The sequence below is a fragment of the Homarus americanus genome, unplaced genomic scaffold, assembly GCF_018991925.1.
Source record: "Homarus americanus isolate GMGI-L3 unplaced genomic scaffold, GMGI_Hamer_2.0 scaffold57424, whole genome shotgun sequence".
Classification (NCBI taxonomy): Eukaryota; Metazoa; Arthropoda; class Malacostraca; order Decapoda; family Nephropidae; genus Homarus; species Homarus americanus.
In genome coordinates this window covers 87,552-104,757 of record NW_024734788.1, presented here as the reverse complement: position 1 = coordinate 104,757, position 17,206 = coordinate 87,552, and the positions used below count along the sequence as shown (strand labels likewise).

The window sequence follows — 17,206 nt, the reverse complement described above, 5'->3', positions numbered from 1 at the left end:
TACAAGAGATATATGAAAAACAGGATTCTTTACAAAAAAATCAGGGGTTGAACTATTCGAGATCGGTATACGCGAGTACTGTATAAAGTATTATGTATTTTATTTTGTTTTGGAAAATATTGGAGGTTGGCAAGGTTTATACATTCCTCTTTTTTTTTTAAACTCTGGAACTTCTGGAAGATTCTAAGTTAACTTAAATTTTTCTTCCTTACCACAAAACTTTGTCCATTCTTTTTGGATTCTTATTAATAACTTCTGTAACTCTAGGGATACCTGTGCTGAGGCAAAAACAAGAAGGCTACAAATAGAAAAAGTAGATAAAGAGAAAGATGATGATTGAATACCAAATGGATGGATAAAAAACCTTATGAAAATAATCTCTGTAGGGCACCCCAATCTGTCCAACTAGGGTACCGAGTGACCCATGCTTACACCAAGTGGTCAGTGATGAAGCTTTAGGAGAGGATATTATCCATACAGGTGCACACACCTTTTCATTTGCAGATTAAAAAATAATTAAATAAATACAAAACTTGGGTGCTAACCCAGAAAATGCAGCAGAGATCAGGGGATGGGCACGGCTATATGAAGCCTCACTACCTATATCTTTCTAAAGCAACTCATATTATGTTCACCAAGTCTATAGGTTGAATATCTAAGACATCCTCAGCCAACCCTCTCATTCTAATAATCAAAACTTACTACAGTACTAGTGACTTCTGTTTTATTAACATATGCCTTCCTGTATAGCAACATTTTCTGTAGAAGGAGCCAAGTGCATTGCCATCAGTATTTTAAGGCCTGAGGAATTTATTGGTTTGCTATACAACTCTAAAGCATTTCTACTACAGCATGGTGATTAGTGCATGTTTAATTTTATGTTGCAAGAATTGTTTGTACTTGATAACTACCCAGTTTGAGTTCAACTGGCAGGTTGGTATATATGGGGATGAGAGACCATATTGTGTCAGAGGGGAACCCAATTCTACATTAAGCAACTCAGTCTGATGCATAAAACAGTGTTTTATACCTTTCTGCTATTCTTAAAAAATTCATCTACAGTAATTCCTCACACAATGTTATCCTGTACAGCACTGTTTCATAATAATGTTGCAACACTTTAGGTACCCATGGCTCTGTCAACATTGTTTTCCAGCCTGCCTGATTCATTATATTGTCACCCAGCATGGATTAGCTACATATTACAGATTCCTTTGATAGCATTATGATATGAGTTTACATTAGAGCCAACAACATTTACTTAGTTTATAACACCTTGAGCACTCTGCTTAATAGACAGGAGCATACACTGCTGTAGTGAATTCCCCAAAACTCTGTACTGTACATTATTTAGATTTTGATTAATAATAGTAATATATAAAAAATTGTCATACAGTAAACCCTTGCTATTCACGGGTTTGCGATTCGCAATTTTGACTTCGTGGTAAGCAGATGGTGGCTAGTTTACAAGCCTCCCGCAGCACAACAAGTCCCGCAAAGTCTCCTCTTCCTTTGTTTGTGCTCATCCATTGCCTGCGACACAGCATGTTATGTTGTACCAAAAACTTTAGTGTGTGTGAAATGGCCACTAAAAGACTGCCTTGTGTCAGTGCTAGTGATGCTAATGGAGTGAAACATTTAGAGACCTCAAAGCCAAGAGGAAACAACTGCCAATCACAATGTTTTCAAGAAAGAACCAGCTGCTTGCCCAGCTGATTTGTCTCCCTCACTTACTCAGTCAGCTGCTGCCGCTCCACCACCTGGCTCCCCGCCACGCACCACCCCACCACCGCCTCTCCACCAACCACTATTGCATCACCTTCTTCCAACAGAGATCCTGATGTACAGTACATTTCATCAAGCTCCAAACTTCCACATACGAAGGAAAGTAGTGTTGGCGACTTAAGTTTCTCATACACATTATAGGTACGCAGTAGTGCACTAAGGTAGTATACGTTGCTATTCGTGGTTTTGCCAATTTGCGTTATTCCTTGGAACATAACTCCCGTGAATAGCAAGAGTTTACTGCATTTCAAAATTAGTATAACTGATACAATTTCAGCCTGGAGGGCCATTACATGCATTTTACAAGAGTATACTGAGTATACTTCATAGAGAAGCTATCAGTATGATGCACAATGAAAGAATATGAGCAGAACAAACCAAATATAGTATATGCATGGTACTGTAGTATATCCTCATCACCTTTAGTGTAAGAACATAGATAATTAAGTTAATGTTTCATTTATTAGAGAAGCATTAAATATTAATATATTGTTCGCTTCATTAAATATCTTTTTATAGGTTTAATAAATTAATATCAAATGGAGACAGTCAATCAGCTGTTGAAAATGTAGTTAGTTCTCTTACCCTCATTACGTGGCAGCACAAGTGGGCATGTCACCTGCTAGTACAGGCCACCAGGCCCATCACTATACCACTCACACATGAGTCACCACATGGGTTACCTTGAGTTTGAACAACTGCAATTCATTCAGCAATTGTTCAGACTCAAGTAATTGAATATTAATTTAATTTATATATATCTTTTTGGATGTTTAAGAAAATGCCATAGAATTGATGTACAGGTACATGTAATGTGTTTTATGAGGCAAAATGGGACCAGAAAACTTCATTAGTCTTATTTTATCTATCACAAGAAAAATTTCTTCCATTATCATCATGGATTCCATGAACATAACCAGGACTACCTGTACTACAGTACATACAATACCCAGGCAAGTCTAAGGGATGAAAACCCAAGTGGCTAAAGAGCCAATCAGTGGCAAAGAGGATAAAAGAACTCCAACTTGTTGAATGGAACTGAATTTCAAAATAGAACTTACTAATATTATTATTATTATTATTTTTTTATCCTTTTGTCCTATTACAGATTTCTTATTCTTAAAAGGAAGCACTTGGTATGGGAGTCTTTACTGCCATAACTCATGCTCTCTGTGACTTCATACCCAGATGACAGAGTGAACACCACTGTTTCCAGTCATCTGAACTGTTGGTTGGCAGCTAAATGATTCTGCATTCATATTTGATTGTTTGGTCAGGGTATAATTAAATCCATTCTGTACCAGGTACTGTATTACCATTAGTAATTAGGGTTTGTTAATTTGGTACTGCAAGTGTACAGCTTTGCACAGGTAGGAGAGGCTCTTTTAAGACTTTATTCTCAAGACAGCTCCTCTGAGTATTACAATGGGTGTTCCTTTATTTACAATAATTGCACTGTTACATAGTTAACATTTTTTTTTAATTTGGTTACTTTATTAAATGTCTTGTGCAAGGCAAAAGAATTACTGAAGGTATTCACAATACTGTACTGATTTATGAGTAATAGCAAAATTTACGTTGCAAAACCCTATACAGAAGTACAATAACAGTAAAAGGGGAAATCCAAATGCCAAGTGCTGAGTATTGTGTTGTTCGAAGCTAGGAGCAGCTTACAGTGTACAGCATCTTCCCTCAACACCCTACACTAAATCATCAGCTCTCCCTGTGATCTACCACATTCTACTCCCACACCACACTACCCTATGACCATCCACATTCCTGCTTTCCTACCATCTCTCACATACTTGTTACCATATGTACTCCAGAAGTTCAAAAGAAGAAGGAAGAAATAGATACAGAAAAAAAAAATTCCATAATTGAGGAGAAAAAATTTACAGTGATATAAACTCAAACTTTTCATTCTTAGCATGTTAGGAATTAGCCTGAAGGATTCTGGCCACATTTTTCCTTTAAGAGTAGATATCACATTATACAGTAATGTAACATGTAAGAATTTATTGTACTCTCAAGCGCAAACCCAAAGTACAGTAATGATGATAAATGGTGTGCAATATGGCAATAATTGCAGCAATAGCATTTTAGCATTTCTGGCTATCTTTTTTCCCTGGTCCTGAAAACTTTAATACAATACTGTATTTGTATTGTCCTGTACTTACATAACTTAATTTCATTATTTAATACATGTACTTTTTTCCTGAATAACTTTATATACAAGATTGTTTTTAATTTTACAGTATTATTCTGGTAAATTTATTCTGGAAAGACATTTACAAACAAAACACAAGAAGAAGTAACATTTTGAAATTGTCCTCATAAATATTCATTCCATCATTAGCATTGAAAGAAATTGATTAATTTTTCCTCTTCTCATTCAAGGAGCCAACATTGATCTGTTAAGGTGGTCTCCAACCTTTTGTAGCCTCTGGGCCACATTTATCATTGTAAATATATTGGAGGGCGTCAAACTTTGGATCTACATTCAAGGAAAAAAAAATCATATACACTGATCAGTTAATTGCAGTTTTACACATCTAACTGTTACCAGTTGCATACTTTTTACATTTACTCTTGGACAGGACGTATGTATTTACCCCAGTGAGAAGGCTGGCTCTCTCTGGACCCGGTCTGGGGTAAATTCACACGTCCTGTACACGACAGTTGTATTAAGTTATTGCATAATCTAATTGATTTCACTCTTACGAAGAATCCCAAATAATTCATAATTTTCAAATGAACTCTTGTGGGCTCCATAATATGGTTCTGCACAAACTACAGGTTGGGGACCACCACACTATTCAGTGATGTACTAGGGTAAAATATCCTATTACAGAAACCCAAAACAATGATAATAGATAGTACACTATGCAGCAATTAAATTGTGTAGATGTGGCACTATGGCAACAGCACACCGTAGATTTTGGGTAATTAGTCTGAATGTCCTGGTTTTTAATACTGGTTCTATATATTTTATATATACAGTATTGTACAGGTTTTATTTATACTGCAGGAGCCTTTTAATGAACATCTTTTTGCAAGTAGTGAGACAAGCCGAGTTCTAAATGTCAACAACCGTACAATGTTAAAATTCTTCTTTTCCTTCATGTTTTTTTTTAATATTTTGATGTTTTGAATTTTTAAGGACTCCCCCATTGTAATACTGCACAATATGTTCTCTTTAATAATATAGTGTTGTATATTTCAATCAACAGATGGTATTATGGCAGGATAACACGTGCAGATGCGGAGAAGCTTTTACTTAATAAACATGAAGGAGCGTTTCTTATTAGGGTCAGTGAGAGTTCTCCTGGTGACTTCTCACTATCAGTCAAGTAAGTTGTTGTTTTTCATTGTATGTTTTGATAGGATGTATAAATGTGCCAGGTTTTTTTCAATATGTTTCCAGGAAACTCGGTGAAATCACAGGATTTCATTGTCATAATATATATATATATATATATATATATATATATATATATATATATATATATATATATATATATATATATATATATATATATATATATATATATATATATATATATATATATATATATATATTGTGCATTGTACTGTATTCTTAAAGAATTTCATCCTTGACTAATGAAATATGGTTGTCTATAATTCTGTCATTTCTTTCTCCTGAATGATGCATGGTGATTTGTTCTATATTTTTCTTCCCATGACAATGAATAATATTTATTTGTTAGTTTGCACCCTGTAATCTTCATTTATTTACTGTAGACACCAGTTTCATATTCAGTTTTTCATCATACAGGTACAGTTCTCCGAAGATATCATACCCGGTATATACTTTTGATCAAAATCTGAATCCTTTCGCAATATCTTTTCTCAGCTCCTTTTTTTATTACTTTATTGTACCATAGCCAGTTTATTTGTTTCCTATTCTTTTTAGTAGTAAATTTTTTAATCTTGTTCATTCCCTTCAGTACTATTGTGTTGTACTAACCCATTAACCAATGTTCTAAATATGTATACAGGTACAGTACTTTATCAATTATCCATGTCTCCAAACTTATATTTGAAACTTTCCAGTGAGTAGGAGTTGATGGTGATATTTGGTAACTTGTTCCACTCATCCACAGCTCTATTTACTAATAATGTTTACTTAATACCTTCCTAAATAAGAATTTCTTGAATTTACAACCATTGCCACATGTCCACTCCTGTTTTGATAGTTTAAGTGCCTAGTTATATTACTTCATTTTAACCCATCTTCCATTTATACGCTTTGATCATATCGCCTCTGAAGCGAATGCAAATATAGTTTTCTGCATTCTCTATATGGAAACTTTCTCAACTTTTTCTGAATGGATTCAAGGGAATCAATATCCATTCTATTGTATAGTGACCAAAACTGAATAGCACAATCCAAGTGTGGTCTCACTAAGGCAAGATATAGTTGTAAGATGACACCTCTGTTTCTGTTACTCATGTTTTTATATATGAATCCTAGTACTGTACTTTGTCAGCTTTATTACATACATAAATACATTGCTGTCTAGGTTTTAAGTTCTTACTTATTGTTACCCCTAAATATTTCTAACAATCAGATTTCTCTATACTGTAATGTACAGTATGTACGTTGTTCAGCTGATTGCTGGTTCCCCAGTTTCGATTTCATTGTTTTAGAACTTAATAATTTTTTCACATTTACGCTTTTGTGCATCCTGACACAAATTGTGTCTAATAATTGGGTAGGACTATTTGCATCAGTGACGTGAATTTTATTATTAAACTTTAAAAAAATCGCCAAAATAAAGTTTTCAAGATAATTGCATAAAATTTTTTGCGTCATAGATGAATACATGATCTTGCGAGGGAAGCTTCCAAAAAGTGCCAAAGCATGGTAGTTCGCGTTTGTCTCTTTATTTCCTCTCCTGCCTTCCTCACAATTAGTCATATCATAATTCCAAGGCCAACATTGAAAAGCTCATACAATTCCGCTTCTATAACTATATTCAGTAATACCTTGGTAGGTTTGTGAGAAAATATCCGAGATATGATGCTGGAAAAAACAAATCTCATATTCAGAGTGTAAAAATGCAGTAGTTTTATTCTTGACTTTTTTTCTGCTTATGCTAAAGCCAAAACAATAACAAAGCCAATTTTGTATAAATCGTGCAATGAAAAAAAAATATTGTGTTATAAATTGGCCACAAAATGAAGTGCATGAGAGGGTTAAATTGCATTTGCCATTTTTTGGGGGTCCATACTGAAAAATTATTTAGGTCTTCATTTAATTTTTCTGAAGCAAATTTAATAATACCCTATTTTTGTGGTGTCAGCAAATTTACTTAAGTTGGTGTCAACACCCATGTTTATGTAGTTAATGCACCTATTTGACATATACTGTAGTATGGTCTGAGTACTGAGCATTGTGGTATGCCACTTGTAACATAACCCCAAGCAGATTTTATACTGTTAATGATGGTCCACTGTTGTTGGCTTTGGGGCCGAAGATCTCGTTCCCCTGAGGCAAAGCAATGCAGAGAGGACAGTTGACATCTCAACTAGGCTGCAACGTGGCTTCTGGGCTGCTGCTTCTGTTCAGATAACACCTCGGCCAGTCTTGCTTAGAAGCATCTTGCTCGTGGTCCCATTCCACCAGCAGTTGTGAACACCAGAGGAGTGAAGCTGTCTTCATCCACATTCTTAAATCTCTCTGCTACACCCTAGTCTTGTCGTTCTCATTCTTCTTGTATGCAGCCTTGAGAGATAGGTGACGGTGTCATGCGGCCATGGGGTCGAATATCCTGACGTCAAAGAAGGCTCGCTGTCCCCGTGTCCAGAATCCTCAAGCGCTGACGTCCACACAGGCTTCGTTGGATGTGTTGGAAGTCCTGTGATAGAGATTCTCACCGTCCAATGGAAGGAGGGTTGGTTCCACCATGACGTCGTGGCAGATATCCTTCAACATTTTGCTGTGAGATCCCTTACTTCGTTATGCCTCATAAACGAAGCCCCCCTTCTTGCACACCACGGCATGGTCAATTTCGTATGGTGAGCCACACATGCATTGGGTGAGCAAACCTTCTACAGGGGTTATGAACGAGTTCCGTTCCTGAGGCCGTCTGTAAGTCGGAACACATACTCTATGTGCACGATATCATAGCCCAAGTCCTTTTATACATCTCAAATTACTTAATTTAAGAGAAAAAAAGAAATTAAAGTTTAACACTTACATTGAAGCATGGGGCTGGCTTGCATGTAGAGATGGGCATTTCTAGGATTGACAGAGGCTTTATTGGGATGAAACTGAAGATGGTGATGATGATGTAGATGTTAACAGGATTGGTTGTGGAGAATCTGGTGAGGTAGAATTAACTGGTTCTAGAGTTGCTGGGAGTTACTCTGTAGATGTTGCAGAGGTTGATGGAACTGGTTAGATGTTGCAGAGGTTGATGGAACTGGTTAGATGTTGCAGAGGTTGATGGAACTGGTTAGATGTTGCAGAGGTTGATGGAACTGGTTAGATGTTGCAGAGGTTGATGGAACTGGTTCTGTAGGTGTTGCAGAGGTTGATGGGACTGGTTCTGTAGATGTTGCAGAGGTTGATGGAACTGGTTCTGTAGATGTTGCAGAGGTTGATGGGACTGGTTCTGTAGACACTGCAGAGGTTGATGGAACTGATTTGGGCTGCCTTTCGACTTTCTTTAAAATAAATTCAAAGGATGGTTGAACTGAAACGTTCTTCTTTTCCTCATAAATCTCTTTGTAGCATTGTAGACATTCAGTAATACTATGAACCTTGGTGAATCTTGCTATGTTGGGATCTTGCTGCTCAAATTTAAACACTCCTTCTTCAATAAATCTGAAACCATCTGCCATTTCTTTTGTAATGAATTGCTTTGGTTCAGGAGTTTTTATTCAGGGGGATGAAGCAGCAGGCTGTCAGAGCTTGTAGGTGATGGCAGCAAGAGGTTGCTAGCTTTCTTGCAAGGGCGGCGGTGGCATTGCAGAGATCACTTGCTGCTTTGCCAAACTTATTACTGCTGAGGATGACTCCCACCCATCTGCATTTAGGCCTGAAGGGTCTGCCCCTCCCTGTGTCTTCAGTGCTTTTTCCCACACCATCCCTCCTGTTATTTTCTCAGACATGGGCAGTATTTGGAGGAACATTGGCACTCTCGAACCTGATCTCTTCCTGTGCACTTGCAGGGGAATGATTTTCCTTCAGTTGCTATAAGGTCTCTGTTTATTGGCAGCACACCACCATAAGATTCCTCTGAGAGAGATTTTACTACCGAAGACACTTTTTCCACGTGTATCTTGTTACCAAACTTTCTGGCAACATCCTCAGTGACACGCTTTCTGTCTCATGAATTTTAGTCTCTCCTGAAGTGTTCTTGCCTCACGTAGGAGACCATCAAGTGCCCCATTCTGCTACATTGTGTGTCCTCTCTTCATTGCTGCCACATTTTCCTTGCACTTAATCATTGCATGTGCCCTGTGGTAGAATAGATGGGGTATTATTGCCAGTATATGAAGAGCTAATGGGGCCAGGGAGCTGTCGTGGGTAATTATTTATGAGGCGAGTCATCTCCCTGATCATTTCTTTGGCGGCTGCACACTTAGGTGGTTCAAAGAGGTTAGCTGGTGAACACTTGACAACTACTGAGTAGGTTTCTTTGACCCACTTCTCTGCAGTTTCCCCCAACATGCCTTTCCATTATGTTGACTGTGTGTCATTCATCTCATGAACAGTATTTTTCGACTGAGTGGGTACATTGCTATCGTCTGGGATGTCGTCCTCAGGTGACAGATCCCTGTCCAAAGGATTTTTACAGCAGGTCCCTTTCCTACAACCCACACACTGTAGTATGTTATTTCTCACACAAACACAAGTTGTACATTTCTGGTTCTGGCCAGAGCAAAGGCACCCACAGTTGCCAACCATGATGTCAAACTGGGAGGGCAGAGCAGTGGGAAAGGTAAATGGTTGTGGTTAGAGCCCGGGAAGGTAAGTTGTGGTGTGGGCCAGGGATGGTTGGCAGGTCGATGGGTGAGGTGGGGTGGGGTGGGCCATGGCCCACTTGTCACTAAGAGCACTAGCGCCACTTGCTTGCCAGTCACTGGCTCTCCAATAACTATCACCAATATCCACTCAAGAGGTCCACAAGTGGATGACACCGTGATCACTTCATGCACTACATATTCACGAGTAATAATTCCGCGAATTCAGTCTGGTTGTCCCCGTTTTTTTACGAAAAACATGGTTCTATCATGACCCACACCCTCCCTCCACCACTACTAGTTCACTCGAAAACCTGATAGCGTAGCAAAAGCAGTCCAGTGGCCTCAGGGTGACCCGCTGTGACCAGCTTCATGAACACCTTTCTATGTGCAAAACAGGTCTGTAACTGACTGCAGTATGCTGCACTTAATGATGGAACAGCCTCTCAGGGTACAGCCCTGGAGTTCAGGCTCCAGCCTCTGAAATACTTGCCTGGTACCCTCTGTACAGACAATATGCTGTCCCAGAAAAGGCATCAGAGACCAGGGCAAGACAACTCTGTCATCCAATTTGCCAACAGAACACATTTGAAGCATGTTTTACTGCTGGATGCCCTTCCCAACTCCAACCCACTTATGCAGAGTGGGAATTCAGAATTACAGTATATGTAGGACTTGCAAGTGCTCTCTTAGCTGTCAAGGCAGGGAAGCAACTCCCAGAGGTTCTGTATATACAACACGTGAGTATATTGTAATTCGAGTTTTACGATCAAAAAGTAGGGGGTCAAACTATATATGAGGCATCTAGCGTAGGACTGACGAACTCACCAAATCACGCTTGACGCTTTTTTGGGCCTGACCGCGTGGTTCATTTCACCCCTAAATCCATACGAAAACAACGGGGAGTAGAGACGAACATGCCACTTCCTGACATCACAGTTGGAAAGATAAAGCCTGGAAAATCCCGAAACCATAGAAAATGGATTTTTGGGGGACTGGCGAGTTCGTCCCTCCTACGCTAGACGCCTCATATATACACATAGAGTAAAGCTCCCATAATACGTATTCCCCTAATTTGAAATCACTCACAATTCATACATGTAATGTTTTGCTGTTACGAAATACATGTTACAAGTTGGGAATATTTGGTAAAATTTTCAAATAATGCATGAGTAACATTTCAAAATATTACAATATACTTAAAATTTTCAAATAATGCATGTGTGACATTTCAAAATATTACAATATACTGTATATACGAGTACAGTATTACTATTTTCGTAATATTTGGTAACATTTCGAATTATGGGAGACATTTACAAATATGTATGACACACATGTCACCATGAGATGCGACTGCCTGCCTCAGTGTAAACAAATACCCCTGTATATGCATGTCAGTCAGTTTGTGTTGGTCAGTTGTGGAATGCATGCCTATGGTCTACAGTGTAAGTTCTTTTCACTTGTTTTTCCATCATTGCACAGTATTTGAACCATTAAGTCTGGTAACCCTAAATCTGGTACTGTACTTAGAAATGTTTAAATTTTGATTGGGGCCGGAAAAGTATTGTTATTTTGTTTGTTTTTCCCTCGGGAGAAGGTGTACCTCACATTACGTAAGGGCTAGAACCCTTGTTATTTTGAATTACAATATGGGTAGTTTTACTGTAATACTGTACAGGTATCCTTTGCTATACAAATTGGTTAGATTCCTTGAAAATCATTCATTAGGTGAATATTCGTACAGTAAAACCTCATTAAACCGGATATCACTCAAGACGGACAAAATTATTTGCCTCCCCCCCCCGGACCTCCTGTACAGTATTTAGATTTTTTTTTTTCTTATTTACTGGTATTATTTTTATTGATTCCTCATGTTTCCTGTGGTACTGTATTTATTATTTTAAGAAAACTACAGTATGGCTACAGGAGGAAAATACAGACAGAAGTTTTTTCCTAAATGCTCCCTGCTGTAATGGGGGGTGGGTCTTATATGCCGTAAAGTACGGTACTGTATTTTTGGTGTTTTATATATCATTATTTATAATTTTTATACATTTAGTACATTTGCTGTAGGCTGAAGTAGCATTCCTATTTTGTGCATTATTATTGAAAGATTAAACAATGACTATGGCTCCTAAGAAAGTGTTTGGTATCTGTAAGGGTGGTGAGAAGGTTAAACCTAAGACTTATCAGTGAACTAAAAGTTAAGTGTACAGTTCTTTGGGTACAATACTTTTTTTAATTAATTTTTATTAAAAGGACATGTATTTCTTTCATAAAAATTAGGCTCATTGGTGTTGTGCTAATTTTTTTTTTTAAATGATGGTCTTTTGGGAAAAAATTTGCTCTAAGGTGGACAACCTCTTATCCTGGATACCCCTTCCCCTCAATTAGTCCGCCTTAGCGAGGTTTTACTGTACATGAAATAACATAACATGGAAAAATGACGTTCTGTTCCCCAATGACAAGAAAACCCGATTACAGTACAGTAATCTCCCTGTTTGTCAGAATTTCCGGTCCTCGGAATTCTCCGATAGCCGGAATGAAGTTGAACCCTTGGGAAATTCTGTTAAAATTCTTTAAATTCCATGTATGGGAATGCATTTCCAAGGATGAAATTATGTGCATTTCCCAGATTTTTTTTTTCCTTTTTATAAAATCTGTCTTGGACATGGGAACAAATTTTCCGGGAGTTCTGTGAGATTGCATCATTCTCTGACGCATCCCCACGTGCCGTGCTCGTGGGTGGGCAAGCTGCTTGGGTAACATAGGCAGTAGACTCACTCTCTGAGTTATATTCTTGTGCCATTGTGCAAGGTTGGTCGCTGGTTTTTTTTTTTTTTTTTTTGCTTACCATTTGTGTTGTGCAATACTGTACATTACTATACCAGGTCATAATCAGCTAAGAATAGTGTTAAAGCAGTGTTAAGATATAAAAAGTGATTACAGTTACTTATATTGTACTGTAAGTGTGAAAATGCTGTACATACAGTACTGTACATGGCAGAGTGGACACTATGCTTACTATAGGCTAGTGTGTAGAGGTGTATACAATGCATGTTCAATCCCTTCATGGAGGGAGAGGAGAGTGACAGTAACACTTGCTCAAAGGCAGCCATACTGTATCATCATATCACCATTTGGCCTCCCTGCCCAAGACAACTGCATCTGCTGGTGAGTACAGTACAGTATAGTGTATACAGTAGTATATTTTGTGTATTTAAAACAGTGGTGTTTGCATAAATAAATACAGCTCTTTGTCTGTTCATTTGAGAAGTGTAGTTTAGACTCAAAGAAAACTTCCCAAGTACAGTTCTGGGTGGAAAACTCTACTGTCTTGTACAGTACACACAATAAAGAAAAGTACTGCATGGATTATGTGTGAAACAATATGACACCAGGGGCGAGGGACTGTGGAATATGTGTGTAAGACAATTAATGTAATGGTGTTTATGATTTTATGCTGGTCCTATGGATGTAACTAATATGGCCCTGCCATAGGTAGATGGAAACCTCTGCCATAAAGGCAAGCATACCAACCCTCCCGGCACATCAGATGATGTATGGATCATTACGGAAGTCAGCAGATCCCTCCTGCGCGATACTTTTATTTACTGTGTGTACCTACCAGCCCCAAAATATCATATTTTTTGTATTGTTAAAAATTTTCTTTTTATTAACTATTCAGGATTATTTGGGTAAAAAGTGGTGTTTCTAACTTAATTAGAACTGATTTTATAGACTCCGGTATGAACATTTCTTTCTTTTTATAATAAAAGAATTCAGTCCCCATCATTGTAGCATGTCAAAATATTTTGTTCAATGATCTTTTATTAAAACAATATTGTAGAAATTTATTCAAGATCATTTTGGTACCAAATTCATCTTTCGAGCACAATTTGAACAGATGCTGGTGATAAAAAATTACAGTACTGTATGCACAACCTTAAGTATTTTTGTTTGTGACCACCATCTACTGTATATGTAATGGGAGAGTGTTTGTCTGTGCAAATTGCATAGTTTAGGCTCTTGGAAAACTTTCCCCAGCATCCAGAAACATTCTGCGGCTGTGCGATAGTGTTTGTCTGTGCGAGATAAAGATTAGACGGGGAAAATTCCGGGGCTATGATTTTTATTATTTTTTATTTTTTCCAGGATGAGAAAATTTGTCTCATTACCTGGAAATCTCTCATTCTTGGAAGAGCTCTGCACCAATTATTCTGGCTAATGGAGATATCACTGCTTATTGTTCATATCAAAATTAAATACGTAGTTCACAAAACAAAAATTAGCTCACTACTGTAAACTATTATAGGCACTGGATCATTTATCCAACAACCTTGGGACCTGAGGTGAACCAGTTTCCTGAATTTGGTGGATTTTTAGTCCTAGGTCCTTCCATCTTCAAAGATCCTCTGTCTGACACCCAGCGACCCAGCTGAGTCAGAGATGTGTGTGGCTACTACATTGTGTGCATGCTGTGACTCACTGTGCTGGTGATGCAAGGCAGGAAAAACTCATACAGGTGTTATAAAGAGAAAATAGTTATTTTAAACTAAAATTGGTCTGACTGGCTAAGTCACCGGATGCACTGTTGACAGACTGCCCACTGGCCCCTCACATTCATTCACCTCCCACACAGAATAAACATCCATGCTCTTTATTTTTCTTATTTTATTGTTTTAAATTATATTTTATTCCGGGTTTGGGGGATTTCGGCTAATGGAGATATTACCGTGTGTGCGTGCGTGCGTGCCTGCCTTTGCCTTTTGGTTGCCGAAAGGATTCTGTGGTTATCATTTACATAGTCATTTAACCGCCAAGATGAAATACACTGTATCTCAAGTACATAGGGGGTGGGGGGTAATGTTAGTGTCAATGGGCACTGTGGCATCTCACTTGACCTACAACCATGCCTTTCTGTATACGTACTGTATTTGTGTGATACTGTACTGTACTGTACTGTACTGTATGTCAATATAATACCACAATTTTTTTTCAATGTCTTTCAGTTTGTTACATTTTCATTCTTTCTCAGATTTATCTTTTTATCGTCTTGATCTTTATGTTTATTTTTCCCACCATCTTTTTTATACCATTAGATGCAATAAAAATATTACTGTATTTTGATGCAATAAGTTCAACTGCTCACTGACAAAAGAATCCTAAGCACTACTGTACTGTATATATTTTATCTCGCTCAGGTCAGATCAGTTATGATCTATACCTTCTTCAAGTTCTTTTGCTAGAAATAAGTAATGAGTAATACTCATACCTGTTGCAGCATGTATTGGATGTATTCTTTTATCTTTTTATCTTTTTCTCTTAGAATTTCAAACCAACCTGTTGCAGTATGAAGTCTCCTGCTTAACTCTATCCATCCATTTAGATCAAGCAGTAAAAAGCTTTGCTCACATAATCAGTCCTTATATTACCTGTTACATTTTATGATAAAGCTTTCTCAGATTCCTCTTCCCTATAAATATGCAATAGATTTATTATTTTATATAAAGAATTGTTGTCAAAACCAAATTTATAACTACTGTCATAGAACCTACATCTTTTCATATCACCATTCATGTTCCAGTTTCTCATACCATCCTCTTTCATTAGTTTTCAAGTCAACTTGTATTCCATATGTTGTCCTTGAAACCCACTCAGTTGTTCCATTCCAAACAGATAATTAATTTCTTCCCATTTTTGTCTAACATTCTTAATGTTTCCATATTCTATACCTGATTATATTAACTGCAGTGTGTACATTCTTTCTATGTAGTAATGTTTTAAATTTGCCCACTCTGACCAGCTCTGTAGATCCTACAACATCTGTGTTCAAGGCTTTTTGCACTAATAATTTCTTGAGCAGTAACAAGGTGCCCAGCTGCCTCTCATCCCACCTCTTGAGTTGCCTCTTATGTCACATGAATATAGAAATTCATATTCTTTTGACTCATCCTCCAATTAGCCCTTTGTAGTTATGAAATTTTGATGTCGGTAGTTATAATCAGCAAACGTAAGTGTCTTTGATGTACAATACTACTTTACCTTTTAATTTTTTCCTTGACCCCAAATGATCCTAAACATACCTCACTTATTTTCTTCTTTAGTCACCAACTCATCTTTTCAGATGATGCATCAGGACAAAATTTATCTTGACATTAAAGTGAATTCACACCAGAAAGCAGTCAATAGCACTTCCTTCAAGATACAATGATATTCTTCTGTACTGTATGCACCTGAACTAACGATCAGAGAGCTCTGGTAACAGTCATCAGTCATCTTTTTAGGCCACGGGTCATCCATCAGCAGTGTATCACTTCTTTTTTACACACAATAACCATTAATAGCCCCTGTCTTTTACCTTTATTTGTTTCCAGATATAGAATAGATAATCTTTATTCTTGGTTTCCAATACATATTAATGATTGAACTTTCCCACCTTAAAGATGTGTATCCTGATATTCTTTGTTTCCTGATTTATTTCTCCTGCATTTCTGACAACTGTAATACCCTCATTACTTGTCTTGGTGGTTTCTTGGCACACAGACTATGTATGCTCTTGGCCAAATGCACCATCAAAGCTCCTCCCTCCCCTCCCCTCCCCCTATCTTTTGTTTTTAAACCTTCCATTCTACTAGTCATTTTTGCAACCCTCATGTCCTCACACGTAGTCCATCGTATTCTGTGTGGCACTGGGCTCTTTATTCCTGCCAATAAGGCCTCTCCATCATTTCAGTGGTTCGTTGGAAGATAAAGATAAACCTCACTCATCTCCACGGTAAGTATGATTGTGACTGCATGTTTATGTCAAGCCTGAGAAAGCTTTAGCTATCCCTAAGCCACCTTGGATTACCCAAAGATGACACAAGTAATTTCATAACCTTACATCAGGAATAGTGTGCCTAGGTAAAGTAATAGCTAAAAAACATGTATGCCTGAGGCCACTAGCTGCTCCCATACAAGTTGTTAAAGATATAATTTGGGATATACAAGAATAAGATAACCATTTTCTTGTTATAATGTGCCATAGTACTCGTGGGATGTCCAAAGCTCTTTTTGGATAACTTATTAGCTAGCTAAACCTGTGTGATTTGTGATATTGAAAAATTTTTAGGTGCTTACCTTTGCCCACTAATGCGCTAACAAATTTGTATCAGCCAATCACTTTCAAAAGCTGCTTTTGCATACACAAAAGAAAAACATATAGAAAAGGAGGATAGAGATAACACACACACACACACACACACACAGTACTGTACTGTACTGTACTGTACTGTACTGTATATATATATTGAAACTCAAGAATAATTTACCAGTACAGCTATCACCTACATTGTAAAGGGAATACCTTCTTCAAAAGTTACTCATACCTGTAATGTGACTATGGATGTCACCCCCCCCTTTTTTTTTTTTTTTATACCCA

At 37.6% G+C, this 17,206-nt stretch overlaps 1 protein-coding gene across 5 annotated transcripts in view; it reads left to right on the top strand.

Moving 5' to 3' along the window:
• Positions 1–17,206, top strand: part of LOC121870508 (growth factor receptor-bound protein 2) — a 58,161-nt gene that overhangs the window by 15,749 nt on the left and 25,206 nt on the right. For 4 of the 5 annotated variants that reach the window (XM_042372342.1, XM_042372343.1, XM_042372344.1 and 1 more), the window contains exons 4-5: positions 5,016–5,135; positions 16,520–16,561. In XM_042372342.1, the coding sequence (XP_042228276.1) occupies positions 5,016–5,135; positions 16,520–16,561 (162 nt within the window). The remainder of the gene's footprint in view (positions 1–5,015; positions 5,136–16,519; positions 16,562–17,206) is intronic. The other variant, XM_042372346.1, reaches the window with a different exon arrangement.